Below are 25535 nucleotides of genomic sequence, written 5' to 3' on the forward strand. Positions count from 1 at the left end.
TATGCATAAAAAAAAAAGCTGCATGGGTGAGTTTTGCAAGCGCTGCGTTGATTCCTTACTCACAAGTGAGGACATGCGTCAATTATTTTTCTGCTGGGTAAGCGATGCGTCAATTCTTTCTTCGCAGGGAAGGGATATGTTGTTTTTCGGACAAACAGCCTCAGTTTCTTGCGTTGATATTGAATATTTGATGCCCAAGGACGATGCGTTGAAAATACAGCTGGACGGAAACTATGAATTCGTGCAGAACTGGCAATGCATCGATTTTACCGGCGCTGTGTCAATTTTTCAGCCACGGTGCAGGCGGTGCACTGATTTATCTGCCACTTGGCTCCGGTGCATGGATTTTCACTCAGTTTCTTCCAGTTTCTCCTTCCAGGGGACCAGGGACTGGATGTGGCATCATTTGGCAAGTCAGGGGGCTCAGCAAGCGAACCTAGCTGCTGGCAGATGAAGTCTTTGATGTTCCTGAGACTTCCTAACAGGAGGGAAGGTCAGTCCAAGCCCTTGGAGAATCTTCACAAGCAGGAGACATAGCAAGGTCCAGTCTTTGTCCTCTCCAAGGAAGAAGCAGCAACTGCAGGCCAACCCAGAAAAGCACACACAGCAAAGGGGCAGTACTCCTCACAGCCCTTCAGCTCTTCTCCTTGGCAGAGTTTTCTCTTGATCCAGAAGTGTTCTACAGTTGAATGGGTCAGCAGTCCAATACTTCTACTTATCTCTGCCTTTGAAGTAGGCAATCTTCAAAGTAAAATCTTTCTCTCGAACAAGACCCTGCCTCTTCCTTGCCCTGCCCCATACACACTCTACGGGGTTGGTGTCTGCATTGTGTGATGGCAGGCACAATCCTTTCAAGTACAGGTGTCAGCTCCACCCTCTCTCTCTAGCCCAGGAAGACTCATCAGGATATGCAGGACATACCTTAGCTCCCTTTGTGTCACTGCCTAGAGGGAATTCCCAAACAGCCCTACCGCCAATCCGACCCAGATGTCTTTTCAGCAGCCAAGCAGAGGCACAGGATGGTTAAGCAAACAATGCCTTCTTTCTAAAAGTGGCATTTCAAACAGACAATCTAAAATATGTATTTTTCAATTGTGAGTTCAGAGACCCCAAACTCCAAATCTCTATCTTCTCCCAATGGGAAACTGCACTTAAAAGATATATTTAAAGGCAATCCCCATGTTAACCCATGGAAGAGATAGGCCTTGCCCTAGTGAAAACCGAATTTGGCAATATTTCCCTATCAGGACATTTAAAACACACCATTACTTGTCCTACCTTTTAATTACACTGCACCCTGCCCAGAGCTACATTGGACCTACCTTAGGGGTGACTTAGATGTAGTAAAAGGAAAGGTTTGGGCCTGGCAAGTGGGTACACTTGCCAGGTCGAACTGTCAGTGCAAAACTGCACACACAGACACTGCAGTGGCAGGTTTGAGACATGTTTACAGGGCTACTCATGTGGGTGGCACAATCAGTGCTGCAGGCCCAGTAGTAGCATTTGATTTACATGCCCTGGGCACCTCCAGTGCACTTTATTAGGGCCTTACTAATATATCAAGTATGCCAATCAGGGATAAACAATCATAATCACAATGTACACAGAGAGCACTTGCATTTTACCACTGGTCAGCAGTGGTAAAGTGCCCAGAGTATCCAGCAAAAGCGAAATGCAGCACACAGTCAAAACTACAGGTAGCAGAGGTAAATAAAATGCATGGGAAACCATGCCAAGGATGCCAGGTGTAACAAACAACATTATAGTTTATTAAATGAAACACAGGAGATGATTTTGTACGGCACACATCCTGAAGTCATGTATTTCTAAGTCCTTTTATATGTGATAATGACGAAAAAGTTTGGAAAGCAAAGTAACTGAATTACCTAGGATCACACACTTTGGTCAAAAAGCTAAGCTGGGGTTGTTCCCAGGTTTCTGGTTTCACATTGTGCAAGTCAGTCACTAGATGTACATGTTTTGCTTCGCCTATACCCATCTCAACCCCTCACCCCGACTGCCACCCTTCCGGCATCAGGGCAGCCCTCAGTCACACTATAGACTAAACTTTTTAGCCCCTGGGAAAATGTTTGTGAGTACCTACATACCACACTAATTGATTAAATACACTACTCTATGTGTTTGGTATGTTCATCTGTGCAAAAAAGAACCACTAATGAGATTGATCCCTCTAAAACACACATTGAATTTTAATAGGCATAGTTCATACCCAATGTGAGCTGTAGATTTATAATGAATGTGCATATATGAAAGCAGGGGTGATCAAGTCAAACTCCACTGCTGCCACAACTTACTTGTGCAAGACAGACATAAGCAAAGGAGAATTCCTAACATGTTAAAGACAGAGGACATCAACAAACAATAAAGATGACTTCTGGTTTGATGTTTTCCTGGGAGAAAATGACCAGGTTGTTAAACTCAGGATATTGAATGAGACCATTCATTATATTTATTGAAGCTCAACTCATACAGTCACAGTCCAAGACAGCACATTAGCTTCTGTAAGTGTTGTCACTAGCTGTTGATTTTTGGAGCCATCCAAGTGAGGACAACAGGAAGATTGGATCCTGGTGAAAGGGCATACATCTCTCATCTCTATCTGCCAAAGGAAATCATCAAATGAGTCACCCCTGTTGTCTGTTCATCTTAGCACCTTGCTTGGGCACATTTATTTTTATCTTCAGACCTTCAGCCTGTGCCCTTTTACCCAGATACATATTTCATTTTGTTTATTCATTTCATTATATTTTAGCATGGCTTGCTTCTAGCAATGATGTTATATTCTAATCAACTGCCTTTCTGCAAAAGCATTGTTGTTAGTTCCTTTGCACAACATTTCATCCTGTGCCTCTGCTCAAGGCTGTACATGACAGTTTACCTAGTACTGCTGGCCCAAGAGTAGGGAGCCAATCTTCTAATCAAAGCAATACTATCACATCAGTCCTGTTCTCAGAACACAGCATGTTTTGTTATAAAAAACACACCACACAGGCCAAACGAGGGCAGAGAGGATTCCAGCCAGAGCCCTTGCATTCTGTCTGTCATCGTGCCAACAGCTACACCAACCCTGGTTTTGTCTTTCAGCTAATCAAGAGGAATGCCAACAGAACAAAACATTCACTCCTACTGCACTTCAGGTTTTGGGTTAGAACTCCTCCTGTAGACCAGAACAGGCAGAAGGGCTACCCACTAACATGCTTTCAGGTTTAGAGATTATGGTGTAGGTAGAAAACACTAGATTCATGCCGATTCCAGGATGTTGGAACTGTTTATATTTTTCATGCTAATGGTCACAATCATTGCTGTGTTATGCTTCTTGCTCCTAACAATCACAGTTCATGTTTTATAGATTGGGATCCAGGTGCTTCAATAAAATGTATTGAAACTTTTCTTGCTTCTCTTTGTTTGTCTTCATGTGTATAAGTCCTTGTGTACATGAGACAAAGGGGTACAATCTGTCAACCACAACTTCCCTGCGAATTCTGAGTGTTATGTCTGTAGGATGAGTCCAAACTGGGGTGATGTGGCAAGCAAAATAAAGATGGATTAAACCCAGATCTGTGACTGGGGGTGAGTGTTTTAAAAATGTCAACACTCCGTCCATCATTTTATTTTGTGATGTTGCTAAGTGCATGCCCTAATTGGCTAGGGTATGCCCAGATGTGGGTCCATTGCTTGCTGCACCACTTGATTCAAGCTAGAATGGCTGATGTGGGGTGATACACTGAAACCAGTCCCAGGATCTTGTTTCTGATCCAGGTAGCACCTGACCTGGCAGTTCGAGCTAGACTATTCCTATGGGGAACAGGGTCAAGACTGTTTTGCATATTACTGGGTCTGAACAGGGGTGATGTAGTGAGCAAAATAAAGATGGATTAAATCCAGATGTGTGACTGGAGGTGACTTTTTGTAAATTTTCAACACTCCGTCCATCATTTTATTTTGTGATGTTATGCCTCTAGACTGCCAGAAATCATCCTTACTTCCTTGGTTTGGGTGATGTGCTGCTGGCTAGCCAACGCAGCCAGTCCAACAGCTTCCATTGAGACTTACTCAGTCACTCACAAATGGTGGTGCTGCAGCCTTAAACTCAGCAGCCTTACATTGATGGTAAGAGTCCTACGACATGGCGCCTAACGTGGGGCACAACCTATAAACCTGAGAATAAGAGTCTCATGCTCTAGCAACAACAGTAGTTCAGCTAGTTCATAGTCCTCAAAAGTGACTTACACCATAGTATATGGCCTGGCTTCTAGAGATTCCAAGAAGTACTTGAGCCCGCTCCCGGACCCATCCTCATTCTGCTGTTTCCCGATTAGCAAGCAGGCTTCCATATGCTTCTGACCCAGCTGAGATGCTACCCCACCCTTCCTAGCCCCTCCCAAAGAAACCTCGGACCTATTAAATAGAATGGATACGATTACTGAATGCCAAATTCTGTACACAAACTCACAGAAATAAGGTTAAAATTAAAATACATTCACCAATGCAAATATCCCCCACACACATTCATGTCAGGCATAGCTTACTAGAGATAACATACTGAAGAAATACCTGTGTTGACAGTGTAAGTTTAGGTGACTATACTGCCATGACACACTGGCCGAGGCCCATTCTCCTTGTATCTTGGACCATAAGGTCAGTGTTAGGGACTTGGGAGAGTATTCCAGGCCCGATAAAGGACATACAAACAAACCCTGATACACAAACAGGACAGAATTATTAAAGCTATTAATTATTAGCAACCATAAACTTCAAAGTTCTACATCAAAAGAGGCAATCAAGTGCTACTGACCCCCACTACAAGACATACCAATGCCTCCAGCATTAACCTTCCCTAACTGGCAGGAGATAATTTGATGAAATAAATATTACTTGAATTCCAAACTGTACTCCATTATTTGTAAACATGAATGTTCCATTCTCAGATAGTTGTGGCTCAAATCACCACTTTTGCCTGGTTTATTTTTCACAAACTCAATATTTTTCAGTACTATCACAGTACCCATAATATTTTTAAATTGATTTCATGTCCCCAGTTCCGCCACAGGCAAGAAGATGCATGCTCATCTGGACAATTTACTGAACCTTATAAACTCTTCCAAAGCCACATCATGCTAGTGTCCTCCTTAACCAAATTACTGGTGCAACAAATGTGCAGCCCCCTTACTAGTCCTCTCATGAGAAAATGGCTACAACAGAACGGACTAAGCTGAGACTATGTCGGTTTGACTGTGAAAGTTTCTATGTTGCATTATAGTGCATTCACTATCGAGGAGCAAAAGGAGATCAGCTCTTCACTGGAGCATCTCCATCTCTCCCCGAGACCTACAAATCATATTTGGCTGGTCATTAGTGTGTGGAACTGACTCAAGCATTAGTTGCTAGATGTCCATTGACCTTAGGCTGATTAGTGAGTCCACAGCTCGACCCAGTCTAAGTGCATCTGTTGCTACCTTGGAACGTTGTGTCCATTTGTCCCTGCTGCCAAATTAGAGATTGGCACACTACAGGTGTCCACCTGTGATTGTCGGTTTTATGTTAAACGTATTTGCTTTTGGGATCCCTGGACATTTCTATATGTGTAGAGTCTTGTATGAAATCAGCCCATTGAATGGGAATTTGACATTTGTATGAGTCTGCATAAGTGCAAACCAAATTGGCAAGGAGTGTGTTTAAGGGCAGTCTGGAGGCCATTGTTTGCTAGTGACAGTGTGGCTTCCCATCAGCTCTCTGAGGTAGTAGATACCTGGCTTTACCAAGAAGGTAATTGGCAGTGGGTGAAAGTGATGATATCCAGGACATTGCACTACTCATGGTAGTGTTTCAGTAAAAGACGTCAATTCCTTCTCTAAGATGAACTGATGCTAGTCTGCCCCAAAGGAGGCAGCATGATTCCAACTGTGACTCTGTGATATGTAGAAGACACTGGGTCAGTTGTCCAAAAAACTGGAAATGACCCTGCAACACAGTGGTGCCATAGGTTAGGATGTCATGGTTTTTGAGAAAGGGCAAGTTACAGCTATTGCATGGATCATAGCTCCAGACTATGGACTAGGAAAAAACAAAGAAGAAGATTTAGCTGAAGCTGACTTTAAAAGAGTGCAGGTCAAATAATCATGTTTATAACTTTTTAATTGTATTGCACAATAAAATGAAGTCACCATTTTAGTAAGTTGATCTATTGCATAACTCTCCAACATTACTGAATTATGTACCACATCCTCATAGACATGTCTATTTCTTACTCCCATGGAAGATCAACACCTTACATGATGAATATATATTTTCAAAACTGCAGAGACATCATTGTTACAGAAAACTCATATTAACCTTAGCACCACTGAGACTATTGCAAAAGCCAGCAAATGCCTATCAATGCAGTCTGATTCTGGGACTGAAAGCACATCTGTTCTGCTTTTTACTCCTCATCAACATTCCCCCAACAGAAGGGCTAAACTTAAAAAAAAAAACGAATTGATATTCTGCTAACATCATCTGCTTACGAGAATACAATTTTGTCACTGTTGTGATGCATTTTGCATAAGTGCAAATCAGCTGCAAAAAAAGAATAACGATCACTGACTCTCACGTTGAAATTGGTTTGGATTCGCCTGGGGTTTTGGCTTATCTTTAAGAGCCAGGGAAGGATCACAGCCAGAAAAGGTTCTGGCATGTAGAAATCATACCAAACGTCAGGTAAATTCATATTAAAGACTATTTCGAATCATGTATACATTAATGGCTGCACTCTGTTTGATTTTAGTACATTGCTTGAAATCACTGCATTGGCATCTGTTAAAATACTCTGACGAAGGTACAGTGAATGGACCAAGAGATGTTAGTTTGCCATGGGTACTGTACATTTCGTCAAAGTTATCGTTTTTGTCTCTTAAATCAGACAAAAGTGAGGATCGAGGTGTCTTCAGATTTCCACTCAGTCAAAATGAGTCCCAGTGAAGTATAGGGATTTGCGTAGGATCACTCATTCAGATCAAGTGGGGAAGCCTGGATTTGAGCACAGATTCTCTGCTTATACGTTCTGCTATACAGCCATTGGGTGAATATTTCCTACTCTCGCCGTTCAACTACCAAAAGACTATGCTCTCACTACATTGTTTCTTATTCTTCATTTGTATACTGTTTGTAATACATATGACATGTTCGTTCAATCTGACGCTCCATGCATACGAAATGTCAAAATGCCTTTCTTAAAAAAACATGAATAAAAGCACAAGGAAAAGCACCGGGCTGTTGTCATGTTCATATCACTTCTTCTCCTGGCCTAACAAATTGTAAAGAGGGCGCGGTCTTAATCACAGCAAACACATTAAAAATAGACTTCCATGACATTTAATTCAGATTACAGCTGTATAATGAGACACTTGTGAGTTCAAGCTTACCTTGTCTACAAAGACACATAGTACAAAGGCACGTTTTTAAATGTTGCTCCGCTTTGTTGTCCTGCTTTTATTAGTATTATTATTACTTAAGTTAAACCACTCTAGGGAGGGAAAGAGTAGTACATGGATGCGTGGCTGTGAACGGGCTGACCAGTCCTCCTGGGACAAGATCAGGCCCTGTAATTTAGCCATTCCAGGCTCGTGCCCTGCTTCCACGCTTGGATTCCCATATATATCCAAACTGATATAATTACATTTTTGTCTCCTTTTTTTTTCTTCTAAGAGTGGCTTTTGTATTTTAGAGATACCCCTGGCGCCCAAGCTAGTTACATCTTTTTACCATGAATTATCAGTAATTTGTATTGATTGGTTTGGGAAGATTCTATTCCTTCTGATTATTCACTCGGACGTGGGAACTGAAGCTAAACAAAGAGAAAATAAAAGTTGCTCTGAATCGCGCATTTCAGCGGGATTCCAGTTCTCTTGAGCAGAGACGTAGTTAGAGACTGAGACACTGAGTGTCGCTGTTGACCAGTTTGAAAGACAAATGCAACGACGGGTTCTGAAGATCACGTGGGTTTTATACCTAAAAAATACAGATGAATCCGAAACGGCTTTTATTCAGAGATCTCCCAATCGTGGAAGTTTGTTCATACCTGGGGTCCCTGCAGTAAATTCACGGCCTTTAAGGAAAGCTGCACTGTCTGCCATGGCTCACACAGAGAGACGATACTATCTAGGGGCTCACATAGAAGTGTACCGCAACGACGCGGTTCAGAGCCAGACGCCGAGACGCTGTTACAGCAGGGATAAGAAGACGCCGAGAGAGTACTCCGTGGCGCAAGCACCAAGAGGCTGGTACCCCGGGGCTCAGACACCGAGGCGCAGATTCTCCGGGGCTCAGACACCGAGGCGCTTTTACTCCGGGGCTCAGACGCCTAGGCGCTGTTACTCCGGGGCTCAGACAACGAGAGGCTGTTACTCCGGGGCTGAGACACCGAGGCCCTGTTACTCCGGGGCTCAGACATCGAGGCGCTGTTACTCTAGTGCTCAGACATCGAGGCGCTGTTACTCCGGTGCTCCCCTGCTACTTCTTGTTGCTCTATTGACAGTCTGCGAAGCCGCTTCCGGGCAGCTGCGTTATTCCATTCCCGAGGAAATGAGGAAAGGCTCGTTTGTTGGGAATGTGGCTCTGGATCTGGGAATGGATATTAAGGAATTATCAGAAGGAGGAGTCCGCATTGTGTCCAGAGGTAGGAAGCAGTATTTTGTTCTTAATCCAATCAACGGGCATTTATGCATTAATGAAAGGATTGACAGAGAAGATGTTTGTGGACGCGCTACCCAGTGCCTAATAAATGTGGAGATTTTTTCTGAAAAAAAAATTGAAGTTTATTCGGTCGAAGTAGAAATTCGAGATATTAATGACAATTCGCCCACGTTTTTTGTTCAACAAATGACCTTACAAATCATTGAAAACACACCACCAGCAACACGCTTTGTGCTGCCCGAGGCTCAGGACTCAGATGAAGGGATAAACTCTGTTCATAACTATCAGCTCGAATCAAATGAACACTTCACCCTGGATATGAAAAATAGTGCAGATGGAGCAAATGGTGTCGAGCTTGTCCTAGAGAAACCTCTAGACAGGGAAGAACAGGCTCTTCACCAACTGCTCCTGACAGCCACAGACGGAGGAGATCCGGTCAGATCGGGCACAATGCAGATTAACATCAACGTGCAGGATGTGAATGACAATGTCCCTGTGTTCGACCAGTCTGTCTATAAATTTACTGTGCGGGAAGATGCGCCTAAGGGGTCTGTGGTGGGCAGTTTTAGAGCTACTGATATTGACCAGACATCGAACGCGGAAGTACAATACTCGCTTTACAAAATCATGGACAAGACTTCACAAAAATTCTTATTAGATTCTACTACAGGGGAAATATCTTTGAATGAGCAGCTGGATTTTGAAGAAACTGAATTTTACGAATTTGAAGTCCAGGGAAGTGATGGAAGTTTTTCATCTCGATGCAAAGTTTTGATAGAAGTCATTAATATAAATGACAATAGACCAGAGATTGTTATGTCATCGCTTCTCAAACAAGTTTCAGAAAACAGCCCATCTGGTACAGTCATTGCTCTTCTGGAAATTTTTGATAGAGATTCCGGAGTCTACGGTGTGGTCACTTGCTTCCTTCCTCCTCACCTTCCCTTTCAATTAAAGAGGTCAGTTGGGAGTTATTACAGTTTGGTGACTGATGGTACCCTGGACAGAGAGCAGTTCGCTCAATATAACATAACGATTATAGCCACGGACAGTGGAACTCCCCCACTTTCTAACAGTAAAACCATCAGTCTACAGATTACAGATGAAAATGACAACCCACCAATGTTTAAACACAAGTCACGCAGCACTTACATTATTGAAAACATGCCCCCTGGAACATCTATTTTTAGCGTTAAAGCAACAGATGCAGATTGGGAGAAGAATGCAAAAATCTCATACTCCATCATTGATGGGAAGATTTTGGATTTGCCATTGTCATCTTACATATCGATTAATTCTGAATCTGGCGTTGTCTATGCACTCCAAACGTTTGACTTTGAAATGTTCAGAGAATTTCAAATCCAAGTAAAGGCTCGAGATGGTGGTTCACCAGCACTTGAGAGTAATGTCACTTTGACATTCTTTATACAGGATCAGAATGATAACACTCCTGAAATTTTGCACCCAACAACCCCCACAGACGGCTCCTCAGGAGTGGAGATAGCTCCACGCTCTTCGGATCCAGGGTATCTTGTCACAAAAGTGATAGCTGTTGATGCTGATTCAGGTCAGAACTCCTGGCTTTCCTACCAGCTGTTGAGGTCCACAGACCAGGGACTATTTTCCGTAGGTGTCCACACTGGAGAAATCAGGACAACTCGCCCAATTATGGAAAAAGATGTCACAAATCAATTCCTGGTGATCTTGGTGAAGGACAATGGGCAGACTCCACTCTCTTCTTCAGTTACAGTCACCATAGCTTTGGCAGACAGCATTCCGGAAATGCTTCATGAAATAAGTAACCCTTCAGGTCTCACAGACATGGACTCAAACCTCACCCTGTATCTGGTGATTGCTGTTGCTGTTATTTCTTTCTTGTTCCTTTTCCTGATCATTCTTCTTTTAGCCATCAGGATTCACCGCTGGAGGGAATCTCAGCTCTCTGAGTTATCAGGGGTGAACTTTAATGCACTTCCTGTCTCACAGTTTGTGGGAATTGATGGTGTCAGAGCTTTTCTTCAGGCCTATTCTCATGATGTGTGTTTAACAGACACGGTAGCAAGCAGTAACCAGATCCCTGTTCTAGGTGGCTCCAACACACTTTCAGGAACCCAGACAAATGAAATTCAAGGGCCTCCCCTAATTGAAGATTTTTTAGAAATAGGTAAAGATGACCAACACATCATTCCGGTAAGTGTATTTTTTTGTGATTATTATTTTGAAATCCATACAAGATGTGCTTTCATGGTGCCTTATAATTCAAAGTTGTATTTCATGGAGAGGAAAATGTGTGTTTCAATGGAATGCTACACAGTTCGCTGCTTAGACGTGTGTTTGGCAGACTGAAAGAGGAAAGTATGTCCGTTAATCATGCTGTGTATTCTTGAACAGGGCTGCAATTGGTTTGCAAAGTGATACTAATGGCTTTGAAAAACACCGAAATGATTGCTTGTGAATTCATTTAGAAATGTCAACAATTTATTTTAAAATTTGTGGAAACTCGAAATCTACTCTGAAAGTGGGTGTGAACTAACTTAATATATCGAACATTTCGGATATTTTACAAGAGATCTTCAGTTTGGCAACCAATACGTCCTTCATAAAGAGCACAGCACTTCCCTGACTGTTGTATAATGATTTGGGAAACGAAGAAGAAAAATAATCATTCTGAAAACTGGAAATCATGTTTGGACTGTGAGTGGTATAGGAAAAAAACTTTAAGACAAATCAAATGCCATGTTCTTAACCTTCGTTTAGCTTTTTAACCCTCGTTTAGCTCCTCCTCATGTGCATAGCACAGAATTCTGATCACTTTCTCTTCAATAAATATGCGCCTTCCTTTTCTGTGTACCAACCCTTTCGGATGTAAAAATATTCATTACATGGAGATTTGACTTCAAATCAGCAGTATGATTCCCATCAGTCCATCAGCGAATGGCCACGGCCCCAGTAATATAGAGTTGACCGAAATGCTTCCTTTGTTTGCACGCTTTTTACCTGAATATTGAACCCGGTGTATCAGTTTGGCAAGTTCGCATTATATTGTTTGTAGCTCATTGTTTTTTATGTGCATCACCACTATTTGGATTTATCATAAACAAAACAAGTGATCGCGGAGCCCATTTTAGTTGCACTCATTTCGGTGGCGTGTATGTTTTCGTCGCACTAAATGCAGATAGTTGAACAGTGACGTGAAAATATAAAGTGCGTGTGTCTGTTATGTGGTTATGACAAGTAGGCGTGATTAAAGAGTATATTGGTATAGACGCGAGATGTCTGAATACTGATTAGCGAGGTCCTTTATGGAGCTGCCTGGAGTAGGATGCAGCATTTGGATTGAGTCACAAGAGGGCGCTGTTGTATAACGCGACAAGAGGACAGGCGCTGGCGGCGGTCCGGCAGAGCCTCGCGCATACCCTTTGTACAGTCACTCTGAGAAGAGACGCGACAGGAAGGGACTTCCACGGCGCTGCCGCCTCCGCAGAAAGTACACGGCTTGTTTTTTACCGTGCTTGGGGGATGCAGAATCACCTTGAGTTGTAACGGAACGAGGCGTTTCTTGAATATTATTGAAAGCTTGGGCGGTGCTGAACATTAAAGGATAGTGGATTATGGCCGGGACGGCAGCTCTCCCCAGAACAGCAGAGCTGAGAGGCAGACGGCAAGTACTGATCCCTTTTTTAATTTTCTGTCTCTGTGAGGCGGTGTCTGGACAGGTACAGTATTCTATTCCAGAAGAATCGAAGCGAGGGCACGTTGTTGGAAACATTGGAAAGGATTTGGGATTGAATTTGTGGTATTTAACCGACAGAAACCCCCGCGTCGTTTCTGCTGCACAGAATCAATACTTTACAATAAGTGCAGACAGTGGGGACCTGCTTGTGAGTGACAGAATAGATAGAGAGGAAATGTGCGGAGAAGCAACCAGTTGTTCCATCACCTTCGATACTGTAGTGGAGAATCCCATGAATGTTTTTCACGTGCAAGTGCTCGTCCAGGACGTCAATGACAACCCGCCACTCTTTTTAAAAAGTTCAGTTGTTTTAGAAATTGTTGAGACCACGTTGCCGGGAGCGCGCATTGCTCTCGGAAATGCCCAAGATCCTGATATTGGCCTCAATGCGCTACAGGGCTACACAATGAGCGCAGACCCATACTTTCTTCTAGAAGAAATCAGAAGCAGCGAAGGTTACAAGTTTGCAGAGTTAGTCCTGGACAAGAGTTTAGATCGTGAAAAACAAAGCCACCACCAGTTAACTGTGACTGCTTACGACGGCGGAGAGCCTGTCAGGTCCAGCACAGTCGATGTTCATATTAAAGTTCTTGACGCCAATGACAATTTCCCAGTGTTCAGTCAGCAGAGCTACAGAGCCAGCATTAGTGAAGGGGCAGCAAATAACTCAGTGGTGCTTCAGGTGAAAGCCACAGATGAAGATGAAGGTTTAAATTCCAAAATAACTTACTCATTCAGTAGCATAGCAGACCCGGCAAATAACGCCTTCAGCTTGGACGCAGAAACTGGAGAAATAAAAGTTAAGGGTCTTCTCGACTTCGAGAAAACCAATTCATACCGAATGTCAGTGGAAGCAAAGGATGGCGGGGGGCTGGTCGCTCACTGTCCAGTGGTAATAGAGATTATTGATGACAACGACAATGCTCCGAAGATAACATTCACATCAGTATCCAGTAGAGTTCCAGAGAACTCCACACCAGGTACAGTGGTAGCTCTGATTAACATTCATGACCGAGATTCTGGGGAAAACGGCGAGGTAGAGTGTCACATTCAAGAGAGGCTGCCTTTTGAATTGACATCTTCCTCTGGAAAGATTTACAAACTTGTAACATCGAACACACTAGACAGGGAAACTGCACCTGAATACAATGTTACTGTCACAGCCACAGACAAAGGATCTCCTCCTCTTGCAACAAGCAGAACTATCCGACTACAGCTATCTGATATAAATGATAACTCTCCACTGTTTGCGAAAACTTCATTTCATGTCAGTGTCGTGGAGAACAATCCACCTGGTGCTTCTATTTACCAGGTACAAGCCTCTGATACTGACTTGGGTGAAAACGCTCGTATCACGTATTCCATCCAAAGTAACAGTGAGGATGTCCCTCTTTCCTCCTACATCTCCATTAATTCCCAGACCGGAGTGATCTATGCCCAGCGCTCATATGACTATGAACAGCTCCGGGAGTTTTACTTCCAGGTCAAGGCCCAGGACTCAGGGTCTCCTCCTCTCAGCAGCAATGTCAACGTGAGGGTGTTTGTTGTGGATCAGAATGATAACCCTCCTGAAATCCTCTACCCCACACTTGGACCTGATGGTTCTGCATTGTTCGAGATGATCCCTCCTTCTTCTGGTCCAGGTTATCTGATCACAAAGGTTGTGGCCGTGGATGCTGATTCTGGACACAATGCATGGCTCTCCTACCAGCTGATTCAGAGTTCCGAATCCTCACTATTTAAAATTGGCCTTCATACTGGAGAGATCAGGACTTCTCGAGTGTTGCTGCCCAAAGATCCTCTCAAACAGAAAGTAGTGATATTAGTGACGGACAATGGGCAGCCGCCCCAGTCAGCCACTGCTACTCTGAACATGGTGTTCACAGAAGATCTACAGGAGGTACTCCCTGAATTAAGAAACCAGCCCAATGAACCTGATGATGAATTTAATTTGAAGGTCTATTTAGTTGTAGCTTTAGCTTTAATTACCTTCCTGTTTATTTTAACCCTGATGCTGGTCGTAATTATCAAATGCAGAAGACCCAAAGGACCCATGACTTTTGATTCTCTAGTCCCTACTCTTTATCCACACATTGACCCTAAATTATCAACTAATTACCAAATTGGGACTCTGCCCTTGCCATACGCATACGAGGTCGGGGTGGCCCTGGATTCTAAGCAAAATGAGTTCTCTTTTCTCAAATCGAGTCAAGATATTTCCTCCGACATCCTCTTCTCTCCGAATGACTCAGGCATTGGAAATGAGTCTCTGGAAGGAATTGTTGGCAACAACAGCTTTCAACAGGTGAGACAATGCAGACCTATTCAACGTTGTATTACTCATTTCATTTTGCCTTCATTTCCTCGATCACAGAATGTTTTTGTGATTTTATTAATTCCTGCTAAATTACTTTAAAGTGGGTCCATAGTCAAAGACTCTATTTGAAAAGCAATGCCACAAAATGCAAATGTTGTGTGCCTTTATGTGGTTGCACTAAAGATGTTTAGTTAAGCATACCTCCGTCACTTAGTGTTTTAAGTATAGTGAACCAGTACCTATTCCTACAATAACAGTGCATCTTTCTTTGACGGCTACTGTGTGCTTGAATTTTGGCAGCACATCTTCTGGATTTGTTTTGTGATTTGTCTGGGAATTTCCATACTGGGAAGTATTTCATTCAATACAGTTAATGCTAACACGCGTATGTTATTTTGTCAAAATATTATTTGCCAGAGCTAATGATTTCTGTGTTTTATGGGCGATGTTTATGTTATTGGAAATGGTGGCTTAGGGAAAAACCTAAACATTATAAACACATACTAATGTGTCTGGATGGAACCAGAAGTACATAGATTAATGCAGATAATTTACTTCTAGGGCCAAAAGACAATGCCAAGGTCTGGAGACAGAAAGAGCTGAGACTCTTTCCTTGATGGTTAGATGGGTAAATTGCCAAACGTATACAGTACGACACCTGAGATATCTTAATAATTGTTAATGTGCATTATCGTGTCTGTAAGGATTCATAAACAAGATTGCTTCTAGAGCAGGGCTCTTTAAACCGGGGTGGGGGCACTCTCAGGGGGGCCTCAAGTGATATCGGGGGGGGCTAACTCTGACTAAGAGAATTATTATGCTGATAACAGTGCTTCATTTTAATCAGAAAAAAATGAGCAGCAATAAACTGCTCTGTAATGGGACATCACTAATATGTTTTGTCATTTATATATGGCTGGAAGTAAGTGTCAAAAGGGAAAGGACTCCAAATACTTTCCAAAATCCCCACCACACCCGCACTTCTAATAATCACAGGGTAGATATTTTAACACATTAGTAAGGCCTGCCTTACCCAGAATAGTGTGTTCAGCAATCATTTATCTGATTGCATTTTCAAAACAGTAATAAGACTTAACTACAATGTTTAAATAGGTCTAGATATATTTAAACATTGCCAACTTAATAGAATGATAAAAATTTGGAGGGAGGTCCCAATGTTTCTTTTTCGGTGGGAGGGGGGGCGCAGCATTAAAAATATTGAAGACAACTGTTCTAGAACATAAAGGAAATGCCATAGATTAATAGATTATGGCCCAAGACAACAGGAAAGTGGCACTGGTGGGAGATCGTGTTTGTATGCAGGAGCTTTGGGAGGATGTACAGCTTTTGGATGAGTCAGGTCGGTGCAATTGTTGTGGTTCCAGCAGCAGGGCAGGTTTTTGCACCAAGATGTTGTAAAGTCATCAGTTCCCGCAGTTACTGCACTCCTTTTATTCTTGTTCAGTTCTCAGTAGACAAATCTGAAGTCCTAGTGTCTGGGGGATCCCCAAATACTGAATTTAGGATGTGTTTAGGGGAGTGTAGGGTAGGAACCAATGACCTACTAACCCCTGGAGTGACTACTTCCCTTATATGACCATTTCCTGTAGAGAGTGGGCATATTCCTGACCCAGAGTTTCTATTTTCAACACAATTAAGATGGTGAAACCCTTCCTCGAGTGTCCACTTCAGGTTGTCCACCTTATGGGTGGGACTAACCTGGAATTGCAACACGCCTTCATGAATATCTAATTTCCTGCCTGCCTTGGTACCAAGTGGGCCTCAGGACGGGGGTAGGTGGAAGTTCCCCAGGTCGGGCGGGAAGCCAGGATATACTGATCAAAGGCAGCAGGGGCTTTGAAAGCCCTGTCTCTGATATTCTAATTCGCTAGCCGTCCTGCTGGAGGAGGTTTGATCATCTTCCGCTGGAGTAGGTATTGTTTCTGGCCTCTGAGAGTGTGGGATCTCACCTGCAGGGGGTCAGAAGCTCATATATGGTGGCAAGCCCTCTGGGTGCATGTCATAATAAATCTGATACCAGCATTAGTATGGATTTATCAAGATGAGGTGATTGATACTGAACACTAGTAATTTCAGTGAAGCCATCATGTAACTCATAATGACCAGTGCCCAGTGCATGTTCTCAACATGGCTTCCTGAACACTTGAAATGCCTAGCAATGGAACTAGGCATCTCAAGGGTACATCTGCTCAAGTAGATGTGCCCTTAATTATAATGTAATGCACCCTGTCTTAGGGCTCTTAAGGCCTGTGGTAGGGGTGACTTACAATATTACATGCAGTAGGTCTGGGCATTGCACACAGGTGTGTGCAATGTCATGTTTTTAAAAATGGTCTGCACCATTTCACGCATTCTTCGATGGCAGTCTTCAAGTGTTTGAGTTTGGGTCCCTTAGAGTGGCAAAATACACACTGCTGCCCTTACGTACCCTCTTTAATACCCAGGCCTTGGGTATCATAGGTACCATTTACCAGGGACTTACAGGGGTGCTAAAGTTCTTGCCAATTGGGTTACAATTGAAAATTGACTTTGTTTTAGGGAAAGAACACTGGCACTCTAGCCTGGTTAGCAGGCTTTGGCGCACTGTCAGAGTCAAACATAAGCATCTAGCAGTTCAAATGGGAGCAACATGTAGGGGGGCATATGCAAATAGAACTCCAGTTCCCTACAATTACCTATGTAGTATTTCTTTTCTACCTTACCAATTTTTCTTTTCCTATTACATGCCATCACATATGCAAGGAATATCCTGGGTGGAATGTCTTCTCAGGCTTTCACACTTCTTGTGAACCCATCATGTCTCTATCTCACCTATAATGAATCCAGAATCTGGATTAATGTTCTGAATTTTGTATGGGCTATTTTGGTGGGAAATGATTAGCTTGTTTATTGTTTTCTACCTGTCAGAACCTGTTTGCCCAAAGCAGGCTAAAATGTCTAATGAATGTGCATAGATTTCAATTTTTCCCACTGAAAACATCACATTTGGTAGCTTTTGGAACAATGCTATGGTTATTGTGATTCAGTGAAACCTTCTCCATTCCACAATTAAGTTTTATGCTGATATCTGTGGCCTGACAGGTATGCTGAAGATTTTTAAGAAAATTGAGTGGAAAATGATTCCCTTTAACCTTTATCCTCTTCTAACTAACCATGAAGATGTTACCTGCACTTAATAACTTCCAGCGGAAGAAGAGGGGGTTCATTTTGTTCTGGTGTACATTTCTGATACTAGTATGTGACGGTGTATGTGCATGTGTGTGGAACCACACATTTTTGTATGTGTGCATATCTTAAGGGACCACGTTTTACATAAACTAGATAATCGATGATACTGGTTTTGCTTGAAATGTCCCACTTTAAACCTCTTTTTCTTTGTCATTTCTTGGCTTTTCTATAACACATATTGCAAAATGATAATTTTAATTAGAAGTTAAAATGAGTGAAAAAAGGATGAGGTGCACTAAACTACTCCACCCAGTTAAACTCAAATATGGCCATGTGCAAGGGGATTCTTCCTTTTATGGATTGCACTAGGTAGTCATTCCCAAACACTTGCATGAACATTCATCATTTACTTAGATCTGTATATGTATGTTAACTAACTGTGGAATAGTTCAAAAGTTGGCTGAAACATATTTTTAAAGTGTTAATGTGTACATAGTTTGTTTTCTTGCTTGTTTCTTTAGACACTTCACATAAATGTGGTAAATAGACTGAGACATATCTATACAAAGTCTTTCTAACCAAAGCATTTTAAAAGGATTCCCCTTGTCATGGGCCCAATATCATGCATGTAATTGCAAGGATGTTCTTCAGCTAAAATAGAAGATAAGATATAAAAGGTCAAAATACTTGAATTCAAATTTATTTAGTATTTATATCATTAAAAGCCTATTGCTATATTTGAATGAAACTGATCAATTGATGATGGATACAGTTTCATGCAAGAATTCCTTTAAGAAAATCAGTGAACTGTTTGGTTGCTTTATTGTGGTTAATGTGATCAGTTTATGGTAATTTACTTGTTCTTCATTTACACTGAATAAGTAAAACACTGCATAGTAAATCACTGGTAAAACTACCGGTGATTGACATGTTACAGAGTCTTACATTGTTTGTCCAGAAATGAAGCACAACACTAAATACAATGTCACTATTGTGCGCAGATAGTGTTTTCATTCTGTTAATTCACCCTGCATATAGTTTCTTGCTGACCTTGCATGTTTTTCATTGCATTTTATGTAACTTAAACTGACTTCTGACATGAATCATACAGCACTTTAGTTGGTTAAGTGGTTCCTGCAACTATCTATTCTTATATCTCATTTATTTAACTGTTTTGTAAAGTGCTGAAAAATGTATCCCTATCCTCTGTTAAGGCCGAATGTGGATGTTGTTCACTGGCTGTACATGTTGTAATTGGACGCTTCCAGGGAAGGAGTGTGGAGTTACTTCAGCGTTCCTGATGCGTAAATTTATATCTGTTGTTTAAAACATCAAATGTGTTGTGATAATTCTGTCACAGATTGCATATATAATCATTTTGTGTAAATATTGTCATTGGTAATGTGTGTGCCTTTGTCAAAACTATTTTGAGGATCATTCATATTTCTCTATTATGATGTTTCATTTGAGTAATGAACTACCATTAATATTTTAAATTAAAGTCCACCTGTGGTATTTGGTAACAATTTCAACATCATCATATATTTAATTCAGCTCATGAAGGCAGTAACAAGCATTGTTTACCTCAGAAAAACAGTTTTGTAATTTTTGCCTCCATTCAATGGTACAGAGACAGCACAAACTGATGGGTATTTCCTATGTGTGTGTGCCTTTGATTACAAGAAAAAAAGGTATGTTTGTCTCCATGATATGCAAGGAGTTCCCCAAGGGAATTATATCAGTGGATTTTATGGAAAGCATCTGCCCTTGGATGAGTTACGCGTTCATCATAATATAGAATCTTTGAAATGTCGCAAAAGCATGGCAATTCCATTTCCACCTGGACTTCATTTGGTTTCCCACCTCTATATCTCATTCTGCGAATTTACTTGCTTTTCCTATGCTAAAATACAAGTCATCATGTGGCTTATTTGGAGCTGCTGCCTTTTTCCTTAACCCTTCAGTGATTTCATTTATGCTTATAAGATGCAGGCCCCTTTATCCAGTTCTGCTTCTCTTGGGCACAATACCAGGACAGGGCAAATCTGTTTTCTGGTCCATACAACCTTGATACCATACTCGTGTTCTGGATACCATATCTGTGACCTGTATACCATACTTGTGCCCTGGATACCATACTTGTGTCCTGGATACCATGCTTCTGTCCTGGATACCATACTTATATAGGCCATTCCTTAATGTGAGAGCAGACCCTCACACGTCGCTTTGTATTTGTCCGCTGTCCCAGGCCCACCTGAGTGCCCTGTGGTGTTGTGCCCATCTTCTTATGATGTTGCAGTGAAGGCAAACACTATGGTAAAATTCTCTCCCCAGGAGAAAAAGTAGGTTTCTTGCTTCTGTGAGTTTGGCCTGTCTTCACTCCCTATCTATAGCAGACGCATCACAGACATGACACTAACAGCACCCCAAAGTATCACACACTCACTCCTGCGTCCAAGACATCTGGGGATGTCTCCCCAGGCTGAGCTCCAGTTCTAGTCACTGTGTGGAGGATAGGCTTTGCCACTGGCTTCAGTTGCTGGGGATGTATAAAGTCCAAAGAAATGTCATCCTCAGGGTTGTAGTAGCAGGTATTCTCTCCGTTGTTTTAAGTAAAATGGGGCCTTGTCTGTAATCTTTGCATGTTGTGCAGTAAACTTAAAGAAGATGCACTAATGTTTGGAGAGGTACTTTTTTTAATGCATAGATGTTGGCCTGTCAAATGACCGAAGGCCTTTATCTTTGTGTAGGGAGAGGGTGTGGCGTACCAGCTTGAGCAGCTGACCTTGGAGCTGGAGAAATCAGGTTTGAGTCTAGGCATAGGCTCAACGTCCTTTGATTCGGGGCAATATTCCCATGCCTACAGTTTTGAGACCCTCAGGGGTGATTTGCCGAGCTTTACACATCCTGGATTTATTATTTAAATCCTTGATTAACTGTTATCTTGAAGGATTAATGCAGTTCCTATTTAAAATAAATGTTATACTTTTGACCCAAAACACAACCAACTGGTGCCCGGATTGTAGTGCAGGTATTCAAAACAGAACCTTCTCAGTCACATACCCCAAATGCACTTTATTCCTATTTTTAATTGTGATCATTATAGATTACATTATGCCATGTTAGCTTGTACGCAGATGATTTAAAGGGAAGCAAATATAAAACGCTCCATGACCTCTTTAACTTCAAGTTAGCTTGTAGCAGACCATGTGTCAGAAATAAAACGGAGAAGGATCTGAGCTGGAGTGGGGATTGGTGAGAAACTCTTTACACAATCTCAGTGTCTGACTGCCTGATCTCAGGTTCCGCTTTTCAAACCAGCTGAAATCTGTATACCCGAGGGACCATTTCCCTGCCGTGGCAAAAACATAAGTCAAAAGCCGATACATTGTGCCTCCGGGGCTAAGAGTCAAACATGGTAAAGCTGTTTCGACAGGACTCAAAGAGACAGAATCTGTTTCTTTGATGCTCAAACACAGAGAGAATTTTACTGTGCGGCTCAGACACCCAGGTGCTGTACTTCTAGGACTCTGACTCCGAGAAGCTGTCACTGTGGGGCTCAGACACAGAGGCGCTGTTTCTCCAGGGCTCAGGCACCGAGGTGCTGTTCTCCGGGGCTCAGTCTCCGAGGCGCTGGTACTCCAGGGCTCAGACACAGAGGCACTGTTACTTTGGGTATCTGACACAGAGGAGCATTTACTCCGAACCTTAGACACCAAGGTGCTGTTACCCCTGGGCTCAGACACCGAGGTGCTGTTACGCTGGTCTCCTTTGCTGCTTTTTGTTACTCAGCTGACAGTCAGTGCTACTGCTTCCTGGCAGTTGTGTTATTCCATTCCCACGGAAATGGTGAAAGGCTCTTTTGTTGAAAATGTGACTTTGGGTCTTGCGATGGGTACAAAGGGATTATCAGAAGGAGGAGCCCTCGTTGTGTTCAAAGGTAGGAAGCAATACTTTATTCTCAATACAAACAATTGACATTTATACATTAATAAAAGGATTGACAGGGAAAATTTCTGCAGCCAAGTAAACCACTGTCAAATAAATACAAATTATTTGTGAGAACATTATGCAAGTGTTCGCAGAGGAAGTAAGGATCAAAGATATTAACAGCAATCTATCCACATTTATTACTGACACAATAACATTGCAGATCGATGAAAACACACCACTATAGCTTCTGGCGGCACATTAAGCAGATGTGGTTATTTATTCCCTCCAGAGCTAACAGCTCATTAACAATAGAAACTTCACCCTGGATAAAAACACTAGAGCAGATGGCACAAAGCATGCAGAGCTGGACCTACGTAAGGCACTGGACCAGGAGGAACAGGATACCCACGAGCTAGCTGTGAGAGACAGAGATGGAGGTGACCCAGTGAGATCAGGGACACTGCTGATAAACATCAATGTTTTTGATGCCAGTGACAAGGCACCTATTTTCAGTCAATCTGTTTTTGCAATCAGTGTTCTGGAAAACGTAACAAAAGGGACTCTTGTGGCAACTCTCAGAGCAAGGGCTATCAACAAAGGATCAAACTCAGAAGTGGCCTAGTCCTTTAACAAAACAAAATATATTTTGCAAAAACTAGATTAAATCACTGGAGAAATATTGTTGCTTGAAATCCTGGATTTTGAAGAGCCTTAATTTTATGAATTTAAGGTCAGAGGAACTGACAGGAATTTCTCAACCCACTGCTAAGTTGTGATTGAGGTTATTAATGTGAATGATAACAGCCCAGAGATTTTAATGTCATCTGTAATCAAGACCGTGACAAAAAACAGCCCAGTTGATACAGTCATTGATCTTCTTGAGGTATGTGATACAGATTCAGGGGAACACAACAGTGTTAATTGTTTCCTTCACCCTCACTTTCCCTTTCAGTTAAAGAAATCCATTGGAAGCTATTACTATTTAGTAATTGCTGAAGTTTTGTATAGGGAGACAGTCTCAAGTATAGCATAACAATGATAACCAAAGACAACAGAGCTCCTTCTATGTCAAAAACTGACACCCTAAACATTCAAATTTCAGATGAAAATGGCAACCCACCTCTTTTTCAGAAAATATCACATATTGCCTATATAATAGAATATCTACCTCAAAGGACCTCTACTTTTACTGCCAGGAGGAACAGACTTGGATTGGCAAAACAATTCCAGGATTAGTTATTCCATCCTTGATGGACAGATAGATGGAGTACCATTGTCATCTTTCATACCCAATAATTCTGAATCTGGTGTCATCAATGTACTTCGAAAGGGTCAGAGGATTTCTAATCAACGTAAAAGCTCAAGATGGTGCTGCTCCCTCTCTTAAGAGTAATATCACTCAAACTTTCTTTAAACTGAATCAGAATGATAACACCCCTGAAATACTATACTCATCACCATCCACAGACAGCTGTGGGGTAGAGATGGTACCTCGTTCACCTGAACGTATCTGATCACTAAAGCAGTAGCTGTTGATGCTGATTCAGGGCAGAATTCATGTCTCTCCTACCACCTGCTGAGATTCACAGACTGTGACAAGACCATGTCCACTCACCTGAATTCCAGGTTCCGTGGGAGTAAAGAGAATAAAACCCTCAGTCCTAAACACTATTCTCTTGTATCTGAACTGAACAGGGAAGGAGCAAATAGTCTCTGGGGGAAAGGGAGAGGGAACAGGGATTTGGGAAGGGAAGAGAAACAAAAGCACTGATTCACAAAGCAGTGCCACTGTTGTTCTAAGAAAGTTGCCTTGGGGTTTGGTGCAGGAATTTCTAAGACCAAAAGCAAATCAAAAACAAAAGAACTACAAATATCACAGAGTCTTTAAGCAGAATAAAAATAATTATTAGCATGTGAATGCTCAACTATTAAACACACTTTTGTAATTCACAACAAAATCATTATAAAATCAAACTTATTAATTTGTTTTTATTTGTTTTCACACAATAGACTCATTCCAAAAATAATCAGAATACACGTCTTATTTCCTATAGATATAAAGCAATGCTTTCAGGAGTCCACAACACTTAACTTAAATGCTGCCTTTAAAAATTCTTCTCAAGCTGTCTTTGGAAAATAGTCTTGATCACAGGTTTCTCAGCATTGACGAATGTTATACATAGTGCACCAAAAGATCACTAATCTTGAGAAGGTTGAAAACAGGCCAACAAGAGGGGGATTACTCACGAACCAACTTCTCCTGGAATGTTTTAGATTATTTGAGGGAGATGGAATACTGTTCGTAAATTCTCCAGCCGCTATAAAAGTAATCCACTCCAAAGAGAGGAGCTCCAATGAAGCCTTATACCGGAATGACAACTCCATAAAGGAATCACGGAAACTCCATCAGAACCAGGAACACCTCCGAGCGAAGGAAGACTTGAAGCCAAGCACAGGAAACACTTTGGCACTTCTATTTATAGACTGGAGATGAGTCATCAGACGCATGCTGGTGGTGAGTCATCAAACACTTCTGATTATTCATATGAAGGAATTTGATGGCTCCATAAACCACTTGGCACACAGTTCACAAACGGGACAATTCTTATTTTTTATCAATATAACCAAACATGCAATGTAGTTTTCCTCACAAGCTACAGAGAAGTGCTGTGCTGTAAACACACTCATGAAATGTTTCATTGTTCTTCATACATGCTGATTTATTTTGTGAGGGTGGAACAAGAAGCGTGCGTGCGTGTGTGAGTGTGAGTCCTAAAAGACTGTTTACTCTAGGTGTGCACACTGGAGAAATCAGGGAAGCCCACCCCAGTTGTGGAAAAAGATGCCATAAAACAAGTCTTAGTGGTTTTTGTGAAGGACAGTGGGCATCTCCTCATTTGTTTCACTCACCATAGTGTTGGCAGACATGCCAGAAATGTTTCATGGTAAATGTAATCCTTTAGCTGACACAGGCAATGAGTCAAACCCCACACTCTGCCTGGTGATTGTGGTTGCAGTTGTTTGCTTCTTGTTTCTTTTCTTGATCATGCTTCTGTTGGTCATCAGGATTCACCACTGGCAGGAAGCTCAGCTCTGTGAGTTTTCCAAGGTTAACTTCACTTCACTTGCTGCCTCTCAGTTGGTGGGCATTGACGGAGTCAGAGCTTTCCTGCTGACCAATTCTCATGATGTTTGTTTGACAGACACCAATAAAAGCAAATCTAATTCACAACACTCTGGCAAAGCTGGTGCTATTTCACTACAGGGATCAGTCCACCTTGACAACTTTTCTAAGTATAGGAAAGTGGAAACAATCATTTATTCAGATTAGTGTTCTCCTTTTGCAATGTATTGTTTGAACGGTGTGATATACTAGTTTTAATGTGTGCCTCCTGAGGGCCTGTTTGCCACTGCATCTGTAATTGGGTGTGGGTGCATTTCAAATGAGGGAATGCCCTATCAAAGTAGCACTGGCTCTACATGTGCACCAACACTATCAATGTTACAAAAATGACCACGCAAGCTTGAGTGTATTAAAATTGATTTGACATAAATGTCAACCTAAATAGTTCAATTTTGACAGCATTGCTAAATTACATTTCTAAAAGTACAACCGTAGAAATAAGATTATTGATTATTAAACACCACTGGCACGTCTCCAGTAGTTTC

At 41.9% G+C, this 25535-nt stretch overlaps 1 protein-coding gene across 7 annotated transcripts in view; it reads left to right on the forward strand.

Moving 5' to 3' along the window:
• The window catches only part of LOC138245662 (protocadherin gamma-C3-like), an 830748-nt gene that overhangs the window by 237902 nt on the left and 567311 nt on the right, over window positions 1-25535 (forward strand). Inside the window, exon 1 of one of the 7 annotated variants that reach the window (XM_069199420.1) lies at window positions 8049-10884. The exons of 5 other annotated variants lie outside the window; for them this stretch is intronic. In XM_069199420.1, coding sequence (XP_069055521.1) covers window positions 8134-10884 — 2751 coding nt within the window. In that variant the 5' untranslated portion in view covers window positions 8049-8133. Of the gene's footprint in view, window positions 1-8048; window positions 10885-12122; window positions 14733-25535 lie in introns of those variants that run through there. One more of the 7 variants, XM_069199457.1, reaches the window with a different exon arrangement.

Source organism: Pleurodeles waltl, chromosome 7 (assembly GCF_031143425.1).
Source record: "Pleurodeles waltl isolate 20211129_DDA chromosome 7, aPleWal1.hap1.20221129, whole genome shotgun sequence".
NCBI classification, from domain to species: domain Eukaryota; kingdom Metazoa; phylum Chordata; class Amphibia; order Caudata; family Salamandridae; genus Pleurodeles; species Pleurodeles waltl.